The sequence below is a fragment of the Moschus berezovskii genome, chromosome 26, assembly GCF_049115385.1.
Source record: "Moschus berezovskii isolate FMDL1 chromosome 26, NW_MosBer_1.0, whole genome shotgun sequence".
Lineage (NCBI taxonomy): Eukaryota > Metazoa > Chordata > Mammalia > Artiodactyla > Moschidae > Moschus > Moschus berezovskii.
The window spans coordinates 28,976,487-28,993,212 of NC_142485.1; the positions used below are offsets into that span (position 1 = coordinate 28,976,487).

Below are 16,726 nucleotides of genomic sequence, written 5' to 3' on the forward strand. Positions count from 1 at the left end.
TATTTTCATGCCATCTCATTTCATTGGTATAAGTATCTCAAGTTCAATGGCTTTGAACAGAGAGTTGTATCTGGAATATGATGGGGAATGCATTTGGGTTACGTTAATATTATAGAAAACTTTGCTTCATTAAGCTTTGTATTCCACAGCAATGGGAAAAGTTTTCTAGTAGTGTACAGTCAGGACTAACTGACATTAACTTCTGTTTTTTTCAGAGTTAACATTTGTTTTTAATAGTGATTTTATTAGATCTGTATTCTCTAATTGTCACAAATTTTTAAGTAAAAAAATTTTTTAAGGAAAATTTTAAGCAGCCACCTTTGGGTACTGAATGATGTGATTTGTAGCTACTGAGATGTAAAGAAGTATTCTGAATCCTTGAAGAAACAAACTGAAAGTAATTCTGCAGTTGGTAGAATTAGAAATGGTTTTTTTTGTTGTTGTTTTTGATTCTTGCTTCTTCTCACTTAGTAGCTTCCTCAACAGTCATGGATCAGCCTTTTTTTTTTTTTTTCTTATTTTTCAGTAAGCAAATGTTGTCTTTCCAGTTGGTCCTTGTTTTCTGATCTTTCAAAATGAAAGCTCCTTGGAATCACTTTGATCACTGTATCAGAATTTTTTCTTTCTTCTTCTTTTTTTTTTAACTGCCATTAAAAATTAGAAAGCCACACAAAAAAAATGGTAGATTTTCATCCTGTGACCTGTTTTTACTTTTGTTTGTCCTAACTTAAACTAGGTGGTAACTACGACAGTCACTTTGATGTGGACAAGGGCACTGGAACCATCATTATTGCCAAGCCTCTTGATGCAGAACAGAAATCAAACTATAACCTCACAGTAGAGGCTACAGATGGAACCACCACTATACTGACTCAGGTAGGTGAATGGCTGATGGCACAGGCTTCTGGTCTAGGGGTCCACAGGCAATGGGGACAGTTGATTCTGCCCTCTGAGGTTCCCACATCAGAAGTTACTATGTTGATACAGTTTATATACATGGACACACTGAGGATTTTTATTTAGGGAATGAAAATTCACCATGAACCCTGATTTAGGTTTTGAATGCAATTATGGCAACCCACTCCAGTGTTCTTGCCTGGAGAATCCCAGGGATGGGGGAGCCTGGTGGGCTTCCATCTATGGGGTCACACAGAGTCGGACATGACTGAAGTGACTTAGCAGCAGCAGCAGCCAGTTTTTAAAAATTTGAAAGTAGACTTTAAAAAGTCCCACACATTGTTATGCCATCAAAATCTTTTAATACTCATTTTGAATTGTATTAGTATAAAGTGTATCACTGTTGAGAATGACTTGTCCCAAGTCATTTGCATTAAAACTGGTTAAAGGGATTATTTTTTATAATACCTTTTTGGATTGTTTTTTCCCCTTGGCTACTTTTGGTTGTGTAAAATAACTGATTAAACTGTTCTAATAATTCCTCTAACATCTTTATTTGTTCCTGTCTGATGATTAAGACATGGTCAGATCATTGAGTTTGAAATTTAAATGTCAGCCCTATAAATTACATTTAAATTCTCTTCTTTCATATAAGTTCTCTTTGATTCATGGTGAGGGCTGATTGTAGAACTTGTTAAATACTTGCTACATGCCAGGTATTGTTCCAAAAGCTGAATAGCAGGACACAAAGTTCTGTCCTCTTTGAGTTTACATTAGAATGGTGGAAGCTAAAGGCTTGTGTATGATTTGCTGTGTCTGAAAGGTAAAAGGAAGAAATTAAATGTTAGAAGATAAAATGCTCATGAATTCCAATTTCCTGTCTTTAGATTATAATTTTTTAAATCTTAAGACAGATCATCTGCTAAATCATTTAGTTGTATTGAAGAATAAAAATTATGGCCTGTGACATCTTTTCAATTAATAAATGAATAGATAATTTAAAGTCGGTTGTGAAATGACCTTATTTCTTTCTCCAAATGCTTGTGATTTTTAGTGTATTTAGAATTGATATATGAATCGTGCTTTGGGGTCATTTTGGGATTGTCATGTAAAATTGCCAACACAATATTAATTCAATCTTGTCGGTAACTGTTTTCATTGTAGAAGCTAGACTCTAGAGCATGAAAATGAGAGTAAAAGCATCAAAAGTTGTAATGAATTTAGCAGGATAATTTTGAAAGGTTAAAAAGTATAACTGTATGGAGATCAGTTCAAGTAATAGACTAACCAGAAGTCTAGCAAAAAAAACTTAAAAGCATAGAAATGATCCTGGGTGCCAAGCGTTTTCATTCCTAAAGATGGTGTATCTCCAGGTAGTATTTACCACTTACCACATAACTCCTGGTAATTGTAGTTTTCCTTGCTATAGGTAGGAGCCTCATATGAAATACAGTGACTAAAATTCCCATAAAGTCCAGTAAATGTATTCTAGTCTTCTTTTCTCAGGGACACAGACGTTCTTCCATTTCAGTGCTTCAGGCATACTTCTGTAACTTATTCTGAGTCATTTGCAGAGGATCTTGATAATATCGTAGTGAATTGCTGGCAGGGAGAGCTGATCAGAGTATCAGAGAGCAGTTCCAGGGCCCAGGCTGACTTGTCCAGGTGTGGGCGTTAAGGGAACAATCAGTAATGAGGTTTTGATTCCCAGGCTGGGGCTGAGTATAGGAAGATAGGAATCTGAGTGGGAGCAGAGAGGCAAGCACCAGCTGAAGAACACGGAGATCAGAGCCAGGCTGACAAGGCACAGCGGGTAGATTCCCATTTGCTGGTGAAACTTGGGATCCAACAGAAAAGGTTTTGCTGCACCAGGGTCAGGAGCGGCAGGCGGCAGGTCCATGGATCGGAGAGCGTTCCTGTGGTTATGCGGGGTGCATCCTCACAGAGGTGGGTGGTGGAGGGTCATGACCTAGTGGCCGGTGCCCCGTTGCAACAGCTGCCATCCTTGCCTTCCTGTCCTCTGGTTTTCTGTTGAGGATGCTGACTGATATTAAATCAAGGCACTTTGCTTTATCTGATATCTCAAGGTAACTTGCCAAATCCAATTTACAGTTTTGCTTTTTGTTTTCTTTTTTTGGAAACAGCCTCACTTTTATGTTTTCTTTCAGTGTCTCTGGAACATCATCATTGCACACCCTGGGACAGACCATTTGGTTTGGGCGGGGGCTCTGCCTCTTACACCTGTATGTGGGCAGGGACCCTCTGTGGAAGGTGGGCACGGTGACTCCCTCCTCATAGAGCTCCTCTGAGGGTGAAGCGAGGCGACACTCCAGTGTCCCCTCTTCTGGCTCTCAGGCCTGTCCCCCGTGAGTGCTCCCTGTGTGTTCCTCTTGCCCATGAGCACCGGTTTGGGCTCTTGTGACCCCTCTGGGCACCGAGTCACCTTCCTGCCTCCATCCTCTGTCCCAGCAATTCACCCTGCCCTGCCTGCCACCAGACCGTTGGCCCAGTGGGAGGGACGGGAGGTGAATTTTCCGCATCAGGCAGTTCGGAGCACACAGGCCATGCGGTTCTGTTTGGAGCACACAGGCCATGTAGTTCTCAGCTTCTGCTGGGAGACAGCTCTGCTCCTGGCCCCTCCCTTCTCCCTGCTCCTGTGCTGTGTCACCCCTGGTCCAGGGCCTCCTCAGCAGTCTCTTAGAGACAGGATGTTCATTCCGCCCTTGCCTTCACATCTTTTCCTTCTACTCTGGTGTATTTCACCTGCCAATCGAAAAGCCATGCAAGCAGAGTCTGCCTCTTCCTCGAAAGCTTCCCAAATGGCCCAGACCATCTCTGGACTCCTGAAAACCTCCTTGATAATATAGGAAACCTATGTGTGCAAGGCACTGCCCAGTGAGGTTGAGAGCTTCAGCAGGCAGGGACGTCCACAATTCCTTTACACCCTCCACAAACACAAGTGCTGAGCGTGGACATGCACAGAAAATATGTCAGTTGAATTGTTTTATCAACAAGAATTGTTCTTACTCCAGCTGTCCCTGTTTAGGTGGGATCAGGTGATCTGGAAGAATGATTAAACTATTTCTGCCCAGCACTTGGTGAGAAAAAGACATTTTAATGTATTAGTTGTTCAGCCGCTCAGTCATGTCCAACTCTTTGCAACCGCATGGACTGCAGTATGCCAGGCTTCCCTGTCCTTCATTGTCTCCTGGAGTTTGCTCAAGCTCATGTCCATTGAGTCGGTGATGCCATCCAACTATCTCATCCTCTTTTCTCCCCTTCTCCTCCTGCCCTCAGTCTTTCCCAGCATCATGGTGTTTTAATGTATACTGGAAGTGAATATATAACGATTTAATTTATAGAAATTATCTTTATAGCCATGACTTTTGGATCATCATTGACCTTTCAAAGTGAGGTATCTATAGTTTTAAACGTTTACATACATAACTGTTACGTAAAACCTTTCTGGGGTTTGGTATTCACGTAGTTTAATGTTACAGATTCACCACTGAGGTTTTGGTATTCTTAGAACAGAATGGTAGTATTGTCTTCATGAAAAGAGCTCTGGTCCACATACTTGCTAACCTCTGTTAACCCCAAAGTGGTTAAACACCCTCATGTGGTCCAGGGACTTTGGCCTCTTGTGCCATTCAAACTACTGAGCTTTATTCCATATGAGCTAGTGAAGCTCTGGTTTCTTGTTTATAATTGAACCACCTTTTGTAATCATAGTGATTTCTACTATCCCTTATCCACATATGTCTTTTCAATCTAAAAATTAATCTTACTGTCAGGGTAATTTTTTAAATTTAGCTTGGGACTCACTTGATCCGTTCTTTTTTCCTTTAAGATTTTCCTCCTATGCTGGCATACTTCAGAGAACTATCTCCAGGGTACTTAACATTGCTTTTAAGTGAGAAATGTGTGTACTATCTATGTGTCGTTTGTGGTCACAAAAATATAAGACTTTTAAAGCACATTCCTAATTTTCCTTCTTACTCACAATATCTTATGGGTAGAGATTTGGAGTCTCAACGATTAGAGCAAGAACTTCAGATATTATGACCTTTAAGTAGCATCCTCACCTCAGTAGCTTAATAGTTACAGGTGCAAATCTGATACAGGAAGTTCAGTTCAGTTCAGTTGCTCAGTCGTGTCCGACTCTTTGCGACCCCATGAATCACAGCACACCAGGCCTCCCTGTCCTTCACCAACTCTTGGAGTTCACTCAAACTCATGTCCATCGAGTCAGTGATGCCATCCAGCCATCTCATTCTCTGTCGTCCCCTTCTCCTCCCACCCCCAGTCCCTCCCAGCATCAGACTCTCTTCCATTGAGTCAACTCGTCGCATGAGGTGGTCAAAGTATTGGAGTTTCAGCTTTAGCATCAGTCCTTCCAATGAACACCCAGGACTGATCTCCTTTAGAATGGACTGGTTGGATCTCCTTGCAGTCCAAGGGACTCTCAAGAGTCTTTTCCAGCACCACAGTTCAAAAGCATCAATTCTTGGGCAATCTTCTTTCTTCCCAGTCCAACTCTCACATCCAAACATGACCACAGGAAAAACCATAGCCTTGACTAGATGGACCTTTGTTGGCAAAGTAACGTCTCTGCTTTTTAATATGCTGTCTAGGTTGGTCATAACTTTCCTTCTTTTAATTTCATGGCTGTAATCAAATCAATCTATAAAACTTGGTAAAGTAAATTTTTAATCTTTCCATGAATAATCTAGAAATATCTCTTCTCTGGAGACCTAAGAGAAAGTAAGTATGCATTTCAGAAAGAAATGTGTGTTACATTTTTCTCTTAAAAATTAGTCTCAATAATTTAGAAAGGTCTTTATTATCTTACTCATATTAATACAGGTAGTATGTCAATGAACAATTTAAAACGTTTTTTATTCCAGATTTTGGCTGCCTTTATTTCTCGTGTTTGAATTCTGTTTTGCTCAAAATTAGTTTTTTTTCAATGTGCATCTGATTTTTCCAGATTTTTCCTTTTTAGTACTAAAACATTGTAATTAGGCATATTGTTATGAGTCATTTTGTCGTTGCAGGTATTCATCAAAGTAATAGACACAAATGACCATCGTCCTCAATTTTCTACATCAAAATATGAAGTTGTTATTCCTGAAGATACAGTGCCAGAAACAGAAATCTTGCAAATCAGTGCTGTGGATAAAGATGAAAAAAACAAACTGATCTACACTCTGCAGAGCAGTATTGATCCAGTGAGTCTCAAGAAATTCCGTCTTGATCCTGCAACCGGCTCTCTCTATACGTCAGAAAAGCTTGATCATGAAGCCATTCATCAGCATATTCTCACAGTAATGGTAGGGCTTTTTGTTCATTGTTCTGCTACCATTTGGTTCCTGGAGGGCTCCATGTGATTGAGAGGGATTTTTAACCTTAACAGGATTGATAATATGCTGATTCTTTTAGGTACGAGATCAAGATGTCCCTGTAAAGCGCAACTTTGCAAGGATTGTTGTTAATGTCAGCGACACCAATGACCACGCCCCCTGGTTCACAAGCTCCTCCTACGAAGGGCGGGTTTACGAATCAGCTGCTGTTGGCTCAGTGGTGTTGCAGGTTACAGCTCTGGACAAGGACAAAGGGAAAAATGCTGAAGTATTGTACTCCATTGAATCAGGTATTTTTGGAGCACTGCATAGGTTTATAACTTTGCACTTGTTAGAAAGATATTTCTTCTAAAATTACTTCTAGATGTTGAAAGACTTTTGTGTATCACTATGAAAACTGCTTAAACTGATTATTAAGAGAAAGAGGGGAAAAAATTGAACTTTTAATTCATTAGAAAGCAAAGAGAGAGAGTCCTAATTACGTTTGGGTGATGGTCTCAAAGATTTCATAATGTTAGCGTAATTCAAGGCTCTGAGAAGTCCTGCAGTGAAGAAAACTTTATTTGATCAATTCAGGATTTCCAAAATGATTTTAACTACACAGTCACATTCCTCCACAGAGTACTCTTAGAATAAGGCTGGCCTAGTGAGTTAACATTTTTCATTTAGTCAGAGTATTTTCTCTTGGGCAGAGCAGGAAGCTCCTTGACAGGAGCGCTGACTCACGCAGTTCTCACTGGGTCACGTCCGATGAAGGGTACCATGCCACTCCTACCCCTTCCAGGTTTCGCTTTTCTGCTGCTGTTACCCCCATGCATCTTTCACAGGTGCATTTCATTAATGGAAGAGGGTGGTTGCAGTAGGTCTCTTGGCTGGGACAAGGACTTGAAGAAATGTTGACAAGGCTGGGGCCCTGCTGGAGTCGGGCAGGAGACAGCAAGGGTGGAAAGTCCAGCTGGAATTGTGAGCCTGGACAGCTCCACGTGTGAATGGCAGCCCACTCCAGTATTGTTGCCTGGAGAATCCCATGGACAGAGGAGCCTGGGATCGCAAAGAGTCGGACACGGCTGACGCGACTTAGCACCTCGCGTAGCACCAGAGGCCTGCTGCCGATTCCATGGAGGAGGAGCAGCTGTGAGTGGTGGTGGCAGAGTGGCATGCGATTCTGTGCTGTTGCTGCTGCTCTTCGGTCATTTGTGTCTTCATCTGGACTCTCATGTTCTGTGCCAGGTTCCCTGCTAGGAGCATTCATGCTTGTCCTTGGCAGGTAGGGGCTACCATCCGTCCACAGATGTATGTTCTTGCGAAATAGTTCTGCCCCTGATGAAGCCGGGATCTGCTTTAGAGCGTGTGATTTATCCAGTCAGAAATTACCTTGCTCCAGGACTTGCCTGACTCATGCCAAATACTATGAGTATTAGTGTTAATATTAGTGCTTAAATATGAAGAAAGCAGCTTCCAAGTTCCCATCTCTCTCTGCTGTTTTTAGTACAATGGCATACTCTCATACTCTCTTCCATTCTTTCCCTATGGTGATTTTAGAATATTGAGATCATCCCTTTAACCTGATTTTTTTTTTTTTAAATAAGTCCATACTTCTGCATTTTAGGAATTATACATCTTTCTAGGTATTAGAATTGATAGGGATATAACTAACTCCGGATCACATAATCCAAAGCTGAGCAAATGGAGAGCACTTTTTAAAAAACAGTGCTTGATCACTATATTTTATGTGGTTAAACGATTTTTATTTCTTAATATATTTGAAGTTTCATATTTTCCCTGAAAATGACCAAATTTAGGCCATTTCTCAGAAATAAAGCCTCATATACTGCCTGAGGTTGCAGTGTTGAAATGTATTGTAGTGTAGTTAGTGACTTGAATAAAGATGATTTTTCCACTGGTTCAGAAATTTAACCATTAAAAAAAGCAGTGCATTCCATTTGTGCATGCCTGAGCACTTCAATAAAATAATTTTCTCCTAGACAAACTGACTGGGTTTGTGTAGGAGAAAATGCTAAACTTTCCCTTAGCTTTCACATAATTTTCAACAACTGGGTGTTTAAAATATGATTGTCAGTGTCTGACTGAAGGCATGCGAATTCTTTAAATGCCTGTAATGACTGATGGGATTAGTAATCTGGTATTCCAGGAATGGAACTGTGTCTCCACTCAAAAACCAGATAATACAAGGGGCCTATTCGGATATAAAATTTGGACTTAAGATAATTTCATAGATTTGGTAATGTAAAAATCATACTATTCCACTTGATTTTTAGGAAATGACTGCCACTAAAATGCGATAGAATTACGTGTCTGTAAATTTGTTGACTAGAAGGAACCATAAAATGGTCACACAGCCTTCGTTCAACAGTGTAATCATACTCACCTGCTCCTGACTTGTGTCATTTAATAAAGCTCCGAAGGGTAGCTGTAAATTCTGGCCATAATGTTGCTGGTTTAATTAGCAGCAATTTATTGAGCAAAGGGTTTGGTCTGATGTCAAGTCTTTAGGGATAAAGGAAGTCATTGAAGAATATTTTCAGTAATAGTATGTGTTTAGAGATAGATCTGTGCCATACTCTGAGCTATAGTATTTTTTTAAAGTAGATGATTGTGTCTTCAAAACTGTTGTAACCTCTGGAAATAGAAGACACTCAGTAAAAATATGTATTGGCTAGAATTGGTTTTCTTCCCCAAACTTAGGTTAAATGTCATTGCAGTTGCAACTTTACAGAGCTTGCTTGCTGTACTGTTAGGCAGGGGGCACCCACGGTGTGTCCACCGTGGGAAGAGGCAGGTCTTAGCACAGCTCTCTGACGTGCCTTTTGGGGTGTAGGTGTGTATAATACAGTCACAGCTGACATGCACACATTTGCATGTTTGTTTGGATAACTGCCTTGTTCATACAGAAGGAACAAATTAAGATTGTTTAGAAATCAGCGTGGAGAAGGCAATGGCAAGCCACTCCAGTACTCTTGCCTAGAAAATCCCATGGATGGAGGAGCCTGGTAGGCTGCAGTCCATGGGGTCGCTAAGGGTCGGACACGACTTCACTTTCACTTTTCACTTTCACTTTTCACTTTCACACATTGGAGAAGGAAATGGCAACCCACTCCACTGTTCTTGCCTGGAGAATTCCAGGGATGGGGGAGCCTGATGAACTTCCGTCTATGGGGTCACACAGAGTCGGACACGACTGAGGTGACTTAGCAGCAGCAGCAGCAGAAATCAGCGATGATCTCCCCTAAAGTGAATGACCGAGGCCCCAACCTAGTACAGACTTTTGTCACTGCCCTGTTAATTTGTCCACAAATGCCTTCTGTGTATTTCAGTATTGGGTGAATGTGGCTATTACTCAATCAGACAAAGACGCATTTTAGCCTCTCAGCAGCCCTCAGGGTCTTTCCACGTAAACATGACTTTGCTTTCCCATCTGCAAATCTGATGGTTTCTGCTGTAGTATATGTATGGGTAGGATCCAATATATTAACTAACCAGCTGTGTCCCTGTTTAACCTTCTTGTTATCATTGACAAGCTCAGAGCCGTCTTTATCAAAGTAAAACTATGCACGTAGTCAAGACTGTTTCTGAATTTCACATTGCTGATGAAAATTTTTATCACAGATTTCCAGTTAGTCCTTACACTTTCCTTTTGTTAGTTCTTTTAAATGAGGTGCTGGCTGGGTGGCAGCGATTGTAATAAATGGTTGTTGGCAGTGATTGAAGTATAGTATCAGTGAGGAAAAGAAAACCAAACAGATCTATGTGCGTGTTCAGTCACTCAGTTATGTCTGACTCTTTGCAACCCCATGGGCTGCAGCCCACCAGACTCCTGTGTCCATGGGATTTTCCAGGCAAGGATACTGGAGTAGGTTGCCATGCCCTCCTCCAGGGATCGAGCCCAAGTCTCCTGTATCTCTTGCATTGGCAGGCAGATTCTTTACCACTGTACCACCTGGGAAACCCTGAATAGAAATATAATATTTAATGAATGTATTAATTTTTTCCAAGCTGCTGATCAACCTGTTTGGTAATTAATTTGTTTTCTTTCCATACTTGTCTAAAAGTTGTTTCATTCAACAAATATTTGTGGAGTGTCTCCTAAGTATCAGGTGTTCTTCTAGGCAGAGGTGATAAAACAACGAATAAGACAACCCCTGCTGAAGTGGAGCCGACATTCCAGGGGGAGAACAGATAAGAACAAAGTGGCAATACGATGTGCTGTAGAAAAAGGCCAGGGTAGCGGGACAGACCAGCCACGATTGAGTGGGGCGGTCAGGGACGCCTCACCGTCATGTTCTTCAAGAAGGAGGCATTCGGGCAGAGCCTGAAAGAGTGAACAAATGAACGGGTACATGGAGAGGCAGTGAGAATAACTGGGGGGAAAGGCTTTTCCAGGAGAGGACCCCCCCGCCCAACCCACTGAGGATGAGTTTACCTGATTGAGGAGCCTCTTGGTGCAGATAGAATCCATCCACTCCTCCAAGTAAGGCCTTGTGTATTTGAAGCTTTCACTGTACAAAATAAGAGAAATGCGTATCGATGGACGAATATAAAATATGAGGTTGGTCAGCTGCTTTATCAGTACAGACATAGGAGGGTAGAGGGCGGGGAGGCAGACAGTTGTCCAAGGTTTTCACGGTCCCCTGCCTCGGGCCAGGCAGCCACCCAGCCACAGCTGTGGACCCAGGAAGACGCACAGGTAGCTGAGAGAGGGCCTCGAAATTCCGATGGGTGCCTGAAACACAGCGAGAGAGGATCCGGGGTCACTGGCTCTTGTAAATACAGACAGGCCGGAAATTAGTGTCTGCACGGCCTGGCAGAGGCATTGTGACCCCGTTCGCAGGCCAGGCTTCGGCTCAGCACCTCGTGGTCTGGAGACGTTCCGGGCCTCGGTCCTGCTGCAGGTCAGGACACGGCCCCGGGGCCTGGATGCGGAGCCAGGCAGACTTAATGAAAACCAGACTGGGTCTGGCCTCAGGAAGAACTATCACGGATTTTTTGGAAAATGTATTAAAGGAAGGAAATGAAGGCCGTTGAGGAAGTGTTTACTAGTAATGGTGTGGGGAAGGGAGTGCTGCCCTGAGCCCCTGATTGGCAAGCCACTCTGGGTATTTCTGGTCCATGAAGGGGCCACATTTGATGGCTCACCTGGAGGAAAGCATGAGTTTGAGAAAGCAGTTAAGAGGCAAGTCAGCCTTGTTTTGCATCAGTGTAAGAATTTGTTTGGGGAAAATAAGTTCAATTCTATGACTCAAATAAATGATTCTGGACTCTTTGTTTAGAAAACAGGAAACGGACGAAGGGTTTGTGGATGGATCGAATCTGAGGATGCTCACACTGCCGTGATCTCTCCAAAAAGATAGTAAACTGTGTAACTGCAGTAAACTGGCTTCCTCAGATAGGTTTCAGTCAGTGATGCAAAGCCACGGAATATCGTGGAGTTGTACGTGTAGCTGTTGTAGATAATGTAAGAACTATCTTAGGATTTTCTATGTTAGCATTATTGACATTTTTGGATCAAAAAACGCTTTGTTGTGAGGCTGTCCTGTGTGTTGTAGGGTGTTTGCAGCACCTGGTCGCTACCCAATGGATGGTAGGAGCACCCTCTCTCCACAAGTAGTGGTCACCTAAAATATGTCCAAACAGGACTGAACGTCCCTCTGGGTGAGATCGCCTCTGGGTTGAGAAACACTCACCTAGAAATTAAATTGATCTGAAAAAAATTCAGGGAATGTTATTGAAATCTTCAAAACCTGGAAAGTGGGGCAGATTCCATACAGGCTTCTTCATCAGTTCCCAGATGTTTAAAATGAGGACTCACTATTGAAGTTTGTTGAATTTAATTGAAGTCTTCCCTTTCATATGAGATTCTGGAGAATTTGCAAGCAATGAATACATCCCAAAGGGGGTTTGAGGGACTCTCGGAAATGATTAACTTCACTGCTTTATGAAGGAGACTCAGCTTTTTCCACAACACATTCCTGGTTCAGCCAGAGAGAGTTTTAACTTTAGCTGCATAGAGATATTAATTCTGGGTTGTTTTTTTGTTTTTTTGATAATTTATAGACAAAACTTGGAAAAGTTTGCCTTAGTTTAGGTGGATAGAAATGAAACACATTGAGAAATGAGACAAGTTGAATGAATCCAGTTCCCTTCGAATGCTGATCGGTCCTTGTATTTTTCTCTCAACATGCTTCTCTCTGTCTCCTCCCAGGAAACATTGGAAATTCTTTTACGATCGACCCCATCTTGGGCTCCATAAAAACTGCCAGAGAATTAGATCGAAGTAACCAGGTGGCATATGACTTAATGGTGAAAGCTACAGATAAAGGCGACCCACCAATGAGTGAAATGACCTCTGTGCGGGTCTTTGTGACCATTGCCGACAACGCCTCTCCCAAGTTTACATCAAAAGAATATTCTGTTGAAATTAGTGAAACTGTCGGCCTTGGGAGTTTTGTCGGAATGGTTACAGCCCACAGCCAGTCATCAGTGGTATATGAAATAAAGGATGGAAATGTAGCTGATGCCTTTGATATTAATCCACACTCTGGAAGTATCATCACTCAGAAAGCTTTGGATTTTGAAACCTTGCCCATCTATACATTGACAGTACAAGGAACTAACATGGCTGGTTTGTCTACAAACACAACCGTGTTGGTGCACTTGCTGGATGAAAATGACAACTTGCCAGTTTTTATGCAAGCAGAGTATACAGGGCTCGTTAGTGAATCAGCTTCAATTAACAGCGTGGTCCTAACAGACAGGAACGTCCCATTAGTTATTCGAGCCACTGATGCCGATAAAGAATCAAATGCCTTGCTTGTTTATCACATTGTTGAACCATCTGTACACAAATACTTTACCATTGATTCTAGCACTGGTGCTATTCATACAGTCCTAAGTTTGGACTATGAAGAAGCAAGCACATTTCACTTTACTGTGCAAGTTCATGACATGGGGACACCACGTTTATTTGCTGAATATGCAGCCAATGTGACTATACACGTCATTGACATTAACGACTGCCCTCCTGTGTTCTCCGCATCATTGTATGAAGCATCTCTTTTGCTGCCAACCTACAGAGGAGTCAGGGTCATCGCGGTGAATGCCACTGATGCTGATTCAAGTGCGTTCTCACAGTTAATGTACTCCATCACCGAAGGCAACATTGGGGAGAAGTTCTTGATGGACCGCAAGACTGGAACCATAACCGTGCAGAACACGACTCAGCTGAGGAGCCGCTATGAGTTAACCGTCAGAGCTTCCGACGGCAGGTTCGCAAGCTTCGCGGCCGTCAAAATTAACGTGAAAGAAAGCAAGGAGAGTCAGCTGAAATTTACTCAGGATTTCTACTCTGCCGTAGTGAAAGAGAATTCCACCGAGGTCAGGACGTTAGCTGTCATAACTGCCCTTGGGAATCCAATCAACGAGCCCCTGTTCTACCACATCCTGAACCCGGATCACAGGTTCAGAATCAGCCGCACGTCCGGAGTTCTGTCGACCACCGGCATACCATTCGATCGCGAGCAGCAGGAGGCCTTTGACGTGGTGGTGGAGGTCACGCGGGAGCGGAAGCCTCCGGCCGTGGCCCACGCCATCGTGAAGGTCGTCATCGAGGACCAGAACGATAACACCCCAGTGTTTGTCAACCTCCCTTACTACGCCCTGGTGAAAGTGGATGCCGCCGTGGGCCAGGTTATCCGCCACGTGACCGCCGTCGACAGGGACAGCGGCCGAAATGGGGAGGTTCATTACTACCTCAAGGAGCACCATGAACACTTCCAGATTGGATCCTCTGGGGAGATCTCACTGAAAAAACCGTTTGAACCTGACACTTTAAATAAAGAGTATCTTGTCACAGTGGTCGCCAGAGATGGGGGAGATCCAGCTTTCTCCGCCGAGGTCATCGTCCCCATCACCGTGATGAACAAAGCCATGCCCGTGTTTGAAAAGCCTTTCTACAGTGCTGAGATCCCAGAGAACGCACAGATGCACAGCCCCGTGGTCCACGTACAAGCCAACAGCCCCGAGGGCCTGAAAGTGCACTACAGCATCACTGAGGGTGACCCTTTCAGCCAGTTCACTGTGAACTTCAACACCGGAGTTATCAGTGTCGTGGCGCCCCTGGACTTCGAGTCCCACCCGGCATATAAGCTGAGCATCCGAGCCACGGACTCCTTGACCGGCGCTCACGCCGAAGTCTTTGTGGACATAATCGTGGAGGACATCAACGACAACCCTCCCTTGTTTGCCCAGCAGTCTTACGCCGCCACCCTGTCCGAGGCATCTGTCATTGGAACGTCTGTGGTTCAAGTCAGAGCAACAGATGCCGACTCGGAACCAAACAGAGGGATTTCCTACCACATGGTGGGGAATCACAGCAAGAGCCATGATCATTTTCACATAGACAGCGGCACTGGCCTCATCTCGCTGGTCAGGACTCTGGACTACGAGCAGTTCCGGCAGCACCAGATTTCCGTGAGGGCTGTGGATGGCGGCATGCCCCCTCTGAGCAGTGACGTGGTTGTCACGGTGGACGTCACCGACCTCAACGATCACCCTCCTCTCTTCGACCAGCAGCTTTATGAAGCCAGAATTAGTGAGCACGCCGCCCACGGGCATTTTGTGACCTGTGTAAGGGCCTATGATGCAGACAGTTCAGACGCAGACAAGTTGGAATATTCCATCCTGTCTGGCAATGACCATAAGAATTTTGTCATCGACGGCAAGACAGGGATCATCACGCTCTCAAACCTGCGCCGGCACGCCTTGAAGCCATCCTACACCCTCCAGGTGTCTGCGTCAGATGGAGTTTTTAGGAGTTCTGCTCAGGTTCACGTGACTGTGATTGGAGGCAATTTGCACAGTCCCGTGTTTCTTCAAAACGAGTATGAAGTGGAGCTCGCTGAAAACGCTCCCTTGCACACTCTGGTGACTGAGGTCAAAGCAGCCGATGGGGATTCGGGTATTTATGGTCATGTTACCTACCACATTGTCAATGACTTCGCCAGAGACCGGTTTTACACAAACGAGCGGGGGCAGATCTTCACTTTAGAAAAGCTTGATCGAGAAACCCCAGCAGAGAAAGTCATCCCCATTCGTTTCATGGCCAAGGACGCTGGAGGCAAGGTTGCCTTCTGCACCATTAACGTCATCCTCACAGACGACAATGACAATGCCCCACAGTTTCGAGCAACCAGGTTTGAGGTGAACATCGGGTCCAGCGCTCCCAAAGGGACGTCAGTCATCAAAGTCCTCGCCAGTGATGCCGACGAGGGCTCCAACGCCGACATCACCTATGCCATTGAAGCAGATTCTGAAAGCGTTAAAGAGAATTTGGAGATCAACAGAGCGTCCGGCGTAATTACTACAAAGGAAAGTTTAATTGGCTTGGAGAATGAGGTCTTCACTTTCTTTGTCAGAGCTCTGGACAACGGGTCCCCACAAAGAGAATCAGTTGTTCCCATCTACGTTAAAGTGCTCCCACCAGAAATGCGGCTTCCCAGGTTTTCAGAGCCATTTTACACCTATACGGTTTCTGAAGACGTGCCCATCGGAACCGAAATAGACCTCATTCGGGCAGAACACAGTGGGACTGTCCTTTACAGCCTGGTCAAAGGGAATACCCCCGAGAGCAACAGAGATGAGTTCTTTGTGATCGACAGGCAGAGCGGGAGGCTGAAACTGGAGAAGAGTCTTGACCACGAGACCACAAAGTGGTTCCAGTTTTCCGTGCTTGCCAGATGCACTCACGGGGACTATGAGGTGGTGGCTTCTGTCGACGTTAGCATCCAGGTGAAGGACGCCAATGATAACAGCCCTGTCTTGGAGTCTAGTCCATACGAGGCCTTTATTGTTGAAAACCTGCCAGCGGGGAGCAGAGTCATTCAGATCAGGGCATCTGACCTGGATTCAGGAAGCAACGGCCAGGTCATGTATAATCTAGATCAGTCACAGAGCGTGGACATCATCGAATCCTTTGCCATTAACATGGAAACGGGCTGGATCACCACGCTGAGGGAACTGGACCATGAAAAGAGAGACAGCTACCAGATTAAGGTGGTTGCGTCAGATCACGGTGAGAAGGTTCAGCTTTCCTCCACAGCCATTGTGGATGTTACCGTCACTGATGTCAACGACAGCCCCCCTCGGTTCACGGCTGAGATCTACAAAGGGACCGTGAGTGAAGACGATCCTCCTGGGGGCGTGATTGCCATCGTGAGCACCACGGATGCCGATTCTGAGGAGATCAACAGACAGGTTACCTACTACATAACAGGTAACACATGTAAACAGCTTAATTTCAAATCAAGTGGTATCAGAAGCATGGATTCTGAGATACATTATTTTATGGCAGTTGAGAGTTAAAGATTCAATTGTATATTTAAAATAAGTAGAAAGTAGCAATCTCTTTATATTTCAAGTTCTTTGCCTGAGCAAGGCCAATCCTTGTTACA

General features: G+C 44.0%; 1 protein-coding gene across 6 annotated transcripts in view; it reads left to right on the forward strand.

The window, feature by feature from the left end:
* The window catches only part of FAT1 (FAT atypical cadherin 1), a 126,951-nt gene that overhangs the window by 83,007 nt on the left and 27,218 nt on the right, over positions 1–16,726 (forward strand). For all 6 annotated transcript variants that reach the window (XR_016036509.1, XM_055416455.2, XM_088832718.1 and 3 more), the window contains exons 7-10: positions 737–876; positions 5,955–6,230; positions 6,340–6,550; positions 12,481–16,548. Coding sequence is in view for 5 of the 6 variants with exons in the window: in XM_055416455.2 (XP_055272430.2) it covers positions 737–876; positions 5,955–6,230; positions 6,340–6,550; positions 12,481–16,548 (4,695 nt within the window). In the remaining variant the exon portion in view is untranslated. The remainder of the gene's footprint in view (positions 1–736; positions 877–5,954; positions 6,231–6,339; positions 6,551–12,480; positions 16,549–16,726) is intronic.